Below are 9,275 nucleotides of genomic sequence, written 5' to 3'. Positions count from 1 at the left end.
GATGTTATGTCATGTTTATGACAGTGTCATGTCAGTCTTATGCACAGCCCGTCAAAGTGTTACCAAATAATTTTTAACATTAGTGAAAGAAAACCTAAGTAAATACAAAAATGCTGTTTCCAAATAGTGATTTTATTTACGGAAGGAAAAAGACAGTTATCCAAACTAACCTGACCCTGTGGACATGTTGCATGTTATTGTTTACATAACATTGATGCAAAGTCAGTAATACTGCGCCAATGCTAACTCTGCAGCACTAATCTGCAGTATTTTATATGTTTTTCTCTCTTTAAGGAGGAACTATTTCGCAATGGCTGGCCACACTTGGAAAAGTTCACCTCTATTGCATATTTTCTTTACTTTTTTCTCACTGTGGTTAACTGGAGCTCTAAGCTTTAGAAATGGCTTTGTAAGGTTATTTTAGACAAAAAATTGGCAATGTATCAATAGTTTTTCACCTGTTGCTGAATTTGTTTTGATCACCTGTTGCTAAATTTGTTCTACTTTTGAGATATTTTTTTTCCAACTTTATGTTGACAGACACATTCCATCTCAGAGATACATTGAGTCTAAAGGTCTCATCTTTAGACTTTAGGTAGGAATCAGGACTGGGTATACTTAGAGCACAGATGTCAAATTCCAGTCCTGGAGGGCCACTGCCCTGTAACTCTTAGATGTGCCTCTGCTGCACCACACCTGAATAGAATAATTAGGTCATTAGCAAGGCTCTGGAGAACATATCTACACAAGTAGGAGGTAATTAAGCCATTTCAATCCAGTGTTTTGTACTTGTGGCACATCTAAAAACTGCAGGACAGTGGCCCTTGAAGACTGGAGTTTTGACACCCCTGGCTTAGAGAAACAGACATCAACAAAAATAATTAACAAAACGAAATTGCTTTTCCATTTAGAACCAGGTTAGTCTTGTAACCATGTAACTTCTAAAGGTTTCCCTTTGTGAACAGTTGACTCTTGAAAAAAGTGAATAAACAGTAAATATAATAAACCACTGTACATTAACATTAGTTTGATGATTAACACATATAAGTTGGATGAAATTTCTGAAAACTTTAAAAACCTGTAAGCGAGCAAAAACATTTTCATAACACTAAGTATAGTTTGCATAATAATACAGGTTTGTCATGTCTAACGGCTGCTTTCAGGTTTGATTCTTATTTCAGTGGATGTTTATTTGTACTTTTAAGAAGAATGTTAGTAGCATTTCCCAAACACCCTTGAACTAGGATGGGAAGGTTAGGGTCAATGAGGAGAGCGGCCTTGTCAGTGAGAAATGATGGTTTAGATACACACACAGCACAGATTCAGCTTCAGCCATGACCACATGCTTCTGCAAAAAACATTTTAGATTTCTTAATTGCAATACTGCAGTTTTATGACAATACATAATTCTTCTTTTGTACAATTTGGGGTCGTCTATGCTATGGTTTGAGTTTGAACACTCAAACCATACAAATCTTCTCAGAGAAGAACAAATCTTCCCTTATGATAGTTACTTTTAAAATCTTTTGAAAGAACCTTGCAACATTATGTCGTCACCTTGCTCAAAATAAACTAAACTTCCCCTTATGTTTATATTTGCCTGAGATAAGAGCTCCAAAAAGTCCCTAATCCTGGTTGTTTGTAAGTTTTTGTTTCTCATAATTCTGCATAAAAAGCTTCTGATTTGAATAAGCACTGATCAAATTATGTAAAACAAAGTTTTATGTCTTTGAAATCAACATGTTTCGACAAAATCTGAACAGAGAGCAAACAGTCTAAAATGTGTCATTGACTATTCCACTGAGAACACGCTGGGAAACAGGATCAACAACATGTTCTTTTCGTTAAATTGTGCCTTAAGTGCAACCGCTAAACCAGAACAAAGAAGTGAACTTCCGTGTAGTGAAAAGTTAATTTTTGAGCCACAGCATGCAAGCTTTTCAGCCTCAGTAAACCTGCAAAGCCACATACCGCAGAGTAAAAGACATTCTCTCTCTCCATGTTTAACAGAGACTGAAAGCCAAGGGGACAAAAATTAAAAAAGGCCACCACCTGCAAAAGTCTCACACACGTAACACGGTATTTCTTCTCATTTGGCTTGCAAACATCCAGAGACACTAGATAAGGTATTTACATACCGGTTGGCCAGCTTTTTTTTGTAAGAGCTCAAGTTGCGTAACCTATTCTGTGTGCCTGCATGGTGAGCAGCACACTGTTCGCCACCTAATAATGGCGACAGTTACCGTCGACAACCGGCACTCAAGATACATGTAGGACGCTTGAACCTTTTCTTTTCAAATCAAGAACAAACTTTCTCACAATAAGCTTGGTGAGACGATCAGTAACATGTCTTCATAGATATGCTTCAGCTGGTGTCCAAGTGAAGTGAATGAAATGTCAGAGTATATCTCACTCTAACCGTCTGCTCAGCAACAGTGAAAAAGACCACAACCAAAGGAGTTAGCGATGTGTGCAAACAAGCAGTACAAAATCCTAAGACACAAGTCAGCACATTAAAAGCCCAAATCAACACAAAGATCATATTTTACAGCTGACGGATCAAGAGTTTCTGTTGTTTAAACAAAGTTTCTTCAAGGACTCAGGCACGTTCAGAGATAAAAGACAAACCTGGGTTACAGAGTTCCTAATTTTCAAAAAAAAAAGAAAAAAAGAAAAAACTGTGCTACACTATCAGTTTGCATGGCTTTGATGCTCTTTTATCTGTTGGGTTTGACTTGGTGCTTTGCTCACACTGGAGGACAGGGCTTAATGGCAAATGCCAACTGTGCTATTCTCAGCATAGCCACATTTAGTGCCTGCACAATCACAAAGATGTAGCACAAACTGTAATACTCTAGCACTCCATAGTGTGCGAGTGTCAACCTAGTTTATCGTTCCCAATGCTACAAAAGATTAAAACGTGATGAATACAGACTCACCTGACAGGCCATTTTCACCATTTTGACTGTCTGGTGAAAATAAACTTTGTTTTTCAGATGCAGTCTCTCCAATTAGGCACAAACAAAATATCCAAAAGGTCACGGATTTGTGAAGCTCCATGTTTGCTGAGTGCTGTCGGAAAAAGGAGAGTCTTGTGTAAATCGTGACAATAGTAGAGTTAAAAAAAAATGTTTCAGCATATTCTAAGCAACTCAAGCATGTTATCAGGGTTTTTTTTCCCTCTTCATACCTTAGCAGTTTCGGTCTTGTTGTACTTGACTTTTTTTTTTGGTACAAAATGATGTAATGTACCACCTTGTCATTTTGAAATGACAAGGTATTTTGTACCTATTTTGACAACCAGAATGTAAAGCATGTTTTATAACCTGCTGCATGGAAATGTGGCAATATGTCTCCAATATATTTTTATACACAGCAGAAGATCTACTCCAATTCTTTCGGTGGGATAATAAGTTTTAATTTGTCAAATGGCCAAAGTGGTGAATATAATCAAATAAAGAGAATAGGGTGTAATACAAAGTTTCTATTTACTGGATGCTAATTAATTTAATGGCATGTAAGATCTCCACAAAATGTGAGCAAAAAAAGGCTAACTGATCAGACATAAAAATAACAAGCTATTAGGGGTTTCAAGTAACTCTCACAAGAGTTAGATTAAAAAGAAAAGAGAGAAAAAACAGGTAATCATACTCCATTGCACACTAAAGGAAGTAGATACAAGGGGCTGTATAAAGAAAATAAACCAAAAAGAAATAAATATATATGCATTTGACATATAAAAATATGTATTCCAAAACAGAACAGTTGTAATTAGTTCCACTCTGAAGACATCTTTTGAGAGTTGGACTAAAGTGAAGCTTTAAGAAAACGGTTCCAAATTTCAATGAGATATCGATTCGTATGTTATAATGAAGTCAACAACTAAACCAACAGGAAAATTCTCTATATGATAAGGTAATCAACCTGTTATGCAACACTGAGATCTATACTAAAACGTATCTGACCAAAGTTTGTACTCAATGTAATTGATGCCAGTTTATCTAAAACCAGCACGAAAATGAATCTATAAACGTAAAATGAATTTTTACGAGTTTTGTGGTGCACCCACACATTTCTTCAGAGTCACTGTAGTGCCGTTAGCTTGGCTTTCATTCAGGAAGTCACACAACACTTTATCTGCAGTGGACTTTTCTTGCCGTGAAGCGCTGTCTTTCAAAACTGTTACTTCAAGAGGGAAATGAGGCTGCAAAGTGACAGCAGCCTGCACCTTCTGCTTCTTTTGGCTGGGTGTCTGTGAAGGCAACGGCAGGCTAGCTAGCTCAACAACTCAGGTTACGAGGAAAATACAAAGTATCTTCATACGAAAAGAACACCTTTGTTAGACTTAAGCCCTAAACAATTATCCTCTGGGTCTTTTCTTTATAAGTTTATCATGCCGTCGACATGCTGCATTTTTTAAGATGTATATTAGCCACAGGTGACGTGTAGCTAACCACTAACGTTAACAAGAGGAGGAGCAACTGTTGTTTCAGCTAGGTTAACATATACTGCTAAAACAAGACCATGTTTATAACAAAAATACGAATAAAAGTTACCTGTCATGCAGTACAGTCAACAGATAGTGTTATTTCAGCTCAATAGCAACATTGCAGCTGATGTCTGGTCCCGCGGAGTAGAAAAGCAACGCTACTCCACCTCCTGGTTGAGCTCAGTCTTCAGAGAGCCTACAGTCTGAACCAAAAAAGCCGCAGCAAGCTCGTCTTGCTCCGCGGAGAGGAAAAGCGTGTAACGACCTACGTTGCCCCTTAGCGGCTGGAGTGTGTACTCGACATCTCTCCATGGATGTGCAGAGAAAATGAGCCATCTGGTGGACACAATGAAGCATAGCACAACCATTCAAGTAAAATAATTTTTCAGCCACCAGTGAAGGATGAGATTTTACTGATGAATATTTAGGTTTAATCGGCAATAAAACTTAGATTCACCTTAAGAAAAAGCCATATATGTTTATCTTTGTAAATTAAACATAAAGTTTACAACTTAAGATAACGGTGAACGGTTTTAGTTACATAATTTTTAAAACATGTACTCAACATGTACTTAATTTTTCACCAAAATTAATGTTCTAAGTATGTTAAATTTTAACATACTTGAGTATACTTTAAGTCGACTAATGAGTATACTTCAAGTTTACTTAAGACTAGTATACTTAAAGTGTGACATTTTGGAACTAATTTTGTGCTTAGTGTACTTCAGTAGTTTTAAAATAGTATTAAAGTATAATTTAAAGTGTACTAAGCATATGTCAACATACTTTTTTTGGACAACTTAAGTTGCACTTAGTATACTTTAAGTGTACTGATTTTTATGTACTAAAACAATGCTTGATTAGTATATTTTGAGTGTATTATTATTATTGTGATTGAATTACATTTAAAATATACTTACAAGGTATTTTAAGTATATTGTAAAAACATATTTAATATGTTTAGGGTTAGGGTTAGTTAATGTGATTACAGTATGCTACAATTACACTTTTGGTTTGTTATAATTGCTTATTAAGTACACTTTTTAGTTATTTAATGTCTTTATTATTCTGCTTTGCCACTTTGTACATTACATGCTTCATACACACAACAGCACTGCAAACACATCAGGCTACAGAACACAGAAGGATCAATTACACACTTCTCAGGTGAAACAAATGACATTGCCCTGTCAATATATTACCAATTTGGTAACACTTTATTTGATGGAGTGTGCAAGACTGACATGACACTGTCATAAACATAAAGAGTCTTTATGAATGTCTGACATTTGTCATGAAGTGTAATTTGGTAAATAATGACATTTTTAATGCAAAGATACTTCTTCTCATTAAAAGTGTCATTATTTACTGAATGACACTTCATGACACCTTTTAGTATATTCCTAACAGATGTTTGACAATATCATGTCAGTCTTCTGCAAACTCTGTCAAATAAAATGTTACCCACATTTTTCAAGAGTACATTGCCAATATACTATAACAGAATTTTACAAATTGTCAATACATTCAAAGTTTACAGACAACATGCTTATGGAAATTAGCACAGTAAATCAATAGGTACACTTTGGAAGAAATGTGAAAAATATTTCACCAAGGACAGAGTATTGTTTTAATACAATGTCACAGTATTCCAGTATTACTGCAGACAAACTGACATTTCTCCTTCCTAAGAACAGTGAGGCTCAACAACAGAACATTCCCATTCACTTACATAAACCTGCAAAAAAGAACAACAGAGCAATTAAAGAGAGAAAGCACTTGTATTTTAAAGAGTACAGAAAAACGGCAAGGAAAAAAGTGAAACTTACAATTTTAGAATGTTGTGGATTCGCTATGTATGTGGCATCATCAAAACTGATGCCTGGGGTGGAAAAACATTTCTGAGTGTCTTCTTTGCCTGTTTATGTCAGAAGTAGAAAAAAATAGTCAGCAATATCATAGAATCAGTTGATGTTGGCATCAACTATGAAGCTGTTTAAGTCCATGATCTGAACACGCTGATCTTTGCTGGGTGGTGAGGGGGGCTGGTGGTGCCCATCTCCAGACATCAGATGAGAGGCGGGGTTCACCCTGGACAGGTCACCAGTCCATCACAGGGAAAGAGAAATTGTAGATTATACAAGGGGAATAAATTCTGTCAAATTATTTTTTAAATCAAATCATGTTTATACATAGTGTTGGTAACACACCAGTTTTCTGTTAAAACTGTGGCCAGCTAAGTAGAATGAATGAATGAATAAATAAATAAATAAATAGCTAGCTAGCCTTTCCCCATGAAGACAATGTGGAGGTTCATCTTCAGTGTTGGTTGTTGATCTGCTGGAGCCAGAGCCTCATCTGAGACAGGAAAGTCTTTAGGTTTTCCAATTCCTGATTCCTGGCTTCCCCTTTCATATTTATTTGCTTAGACTGCAAAAATATGTTGAAGATAAAAACAATGATGAACGAGTTATAACAACAGCCTCACAATATCAAAGTCTCTTTGGCATACTGAGCTCAATTAAAACCAGGTTAAGTTTATGAAGAAAACTATTAAGTCAGAGCCTTTATGCAGTTCTAACATGAAGCTGAATGATTGTTATAGTAATAATCATAAAAATCACAATAAAATTGATAAAAAATAATTATTTCTGAAACCAACGTAAGTTTGTTTATATCTGTACTACACCATTTATAAATAAACGAAGTGTGCAATACTGCACACTTTCTGGTCTGGAGCATGAACTGCAGCTAATGCTGTTCACTAACAGATCATATATCTGAAAATAGATTGGAAAAAGACAACTTCTGTATTTTAGTTGAAAAACTGAAAACCCTAGTAAAAAAAAAAGTATACTTTAGCATATTAAGTTTTAACATACTTTAGAATACTTTGATTAATGTACTTAAACTGTACTATTTTGGAACAACTTTTTGTGCTTAGTATATTTTAATAGTATTTAAATACTATTAATTTACAATTTTTAATATACTTAGTATACTAAACATATTTTTTTGGAACAACTTCAAGTAGTGCTTAGTATACTTTAAATATACTTTTTTATGTAATATTCAAGAGCTTGATTAGTATATTTTGAGTCCACTAATTCTGTCATAGAATTATTAAAAATATACTTTTAATATACCTTAAATGTATTTTAAATATACTACTAATATATTAGTAATCTATTCAAATTACACTTATTTTTGATTCACTGCTATTGCTAATAAAGTACAATATTAATTACTCATAAGTCTTAATTCATATTTTGTACAGTACGTGCATAACTACACTACAGTACTTACATTGTTTTAGGCTACAATTACATGGAAAGATTAATTACACAAGATGTTCAAGGTGATTTAAATATTTTGTTTTATTACCGACATTTTAAAATTGTACAATTTTTACATCAATTATCAGTTTACAAGTATAAAAGTGAACACAATGAACGTGAAAATTTACTGTGATAAAAAACACTAAAGTTATTACTTCAAAGAACAAAAAATATAATTACGTTGTGTTTTCAATATATTAACATTTTGGTAACACTTTATTTCATGGGGTGTGCATAAGACTGATGATAGGTATTTTTCTGAACCTACATAAAAGAACCACAGACAACGTATAAGAATTTTATGGCCAAACTTTTGCAAAAAGAGAAGACTCGGCAAACTGCTCCTCCGAGTCGTTCACAAAGCGTTCTGCCCTCTGTCTGCTAGAGCAGGCGTTTTCTTTGGGAAAACAAAAGTCAGAAATGATAAACGATAAAAACAGATGGCAAGCTCACACAGGTCTCTTTCCCTTGAGAGCGAAATCTGGAGGGACCAATCAATTTTCAGGAGCACAGATATTCAGCACAGCAATCAAAAAGGTTTTAGTACAGCACGTCATTACTAATTAATATTAGACTGAATGTTGATTAACAATTGATTAACATTAGACTGAATATGAATAAAAATGATAACAAAAAATCTCTAACAACTGACATGACACTGTCATAAACATAACATAAAACCTTTCATCCAACTTTTAAAGCAAGAGCTCATTAAAATTGTCATTATTTACTGAATGACATTGTTGGTATGTCCCTAACAGGAGTGAGGATCAACGACAGAATATTCCATTCAATGCACCACTGAAATTTACAGAAACCTACAAAAAATAACAATAGAGCAATGAAACAGAGAAGGCATATGTATTTTGATATAGCCAGATCTACTGCTGCTCAGCATTTCAGACCTGTCCAAGAGCTAACAAGGCTGAAAATTGAAGGTAGTACTGCAAATTCACAAATAGTCCATTGTTGACTTCTTTCACTGAGATAAAGCGTTTTTGGCTTCTGGCTTGCTGATCACTTGAAACTTAAGCATTAGACCTAATTCCAGCTTAATACAGCCAGATCTAGTGCTGCTCAGCATTTCGGAGCTGTCCAACAACTAAGAAGGCTGAAAATTGAATGTAGTGCTGCAAATTCACAAATAGTCCATTTTTGACTTCTCTCGCTGAGATAAAGCGTTTTTGGCTTCTGGCTTGCTGATCACTTGAAACTTAAGCATTAGACCTAATTCCAGCTTAATACCCCCAGATCTAGTGCTGCTCAGCATTTCGGAGCTGTCCAGCAACTAAGAAGGCTGAAAATTGAATGTAGTGCTGCAAATTTACAAATAGTCCATTTTTGACTTCTCTCGCTGAGATAAAGCGTTTTTGGCTTCTGGCTTGCTGATCATAAGGAACTTAAGCAGATCAACTATTTTCAGCTTAATACAGCCAGATCTAGTGCTG

At 35.0% G+C, this 9,275-nt stretch overlaps 1 protein-coding gene across 2 annotated transcripts in view; it reads right to left on the bottom strand.

Moving 5' to 3' along the window:
* The window catches only part of stim1a (stromal interaction molecule 1a), a 47,003-nt gene extending 42,268 nt beyond the window's left edge, over positions 1 to 4,735 (bottom strand). Inside the window, exons 1-2 of one of the 2 annotated variants that reach the window (XM_015016168.1) lie at positions 4,557 to 4,735; positions 2,940 to 3,072 (exon numbers count right to left, since the gene is read on the bottom strand). In XM_015016168.1, coding sequence (XP_014871654.1) covers positions 2,940 to 3,060 — 121 coding nt within the window. In that variant the 5' untranslated portion in view covers positions 3,061 to 3,072; positions 4,557 to 4,735. The remainder of the gene's footprint in view (positions 1 to 2,939; positions 3,073 to 4,556) is intronic. The other variant, XM_015016169.1, reaches the window with a different exon arrangement.
* Positions 4,736 to 9,275: the final 4,540 nt, after the last annotated feature.

The sequence above is a fragment of the Poecilia latipinna genome, unplaced genomic scaffold (assembly GCF_001443285.1).
Source record: "Poecilia latipinna isolate Pla-1442-1.1 unplaced genomic scaffold, P_latipinna-1.0 Scaffold1988, whole genome shotgun sequence".
Classification (NCBI taxonomy): domain Eukaryota; kingdom Metazoa; phylum Chordata; class Actinopteri; order Cyprinodontiformes; family Poeciliidae; genus Poecilia; species Poecilia latipinna.
The sequence above is the reverse complement of the archived record's forward strand: the minus strand, read 5'-3'. Positions and strand labels throughout refer to the sequence as shown.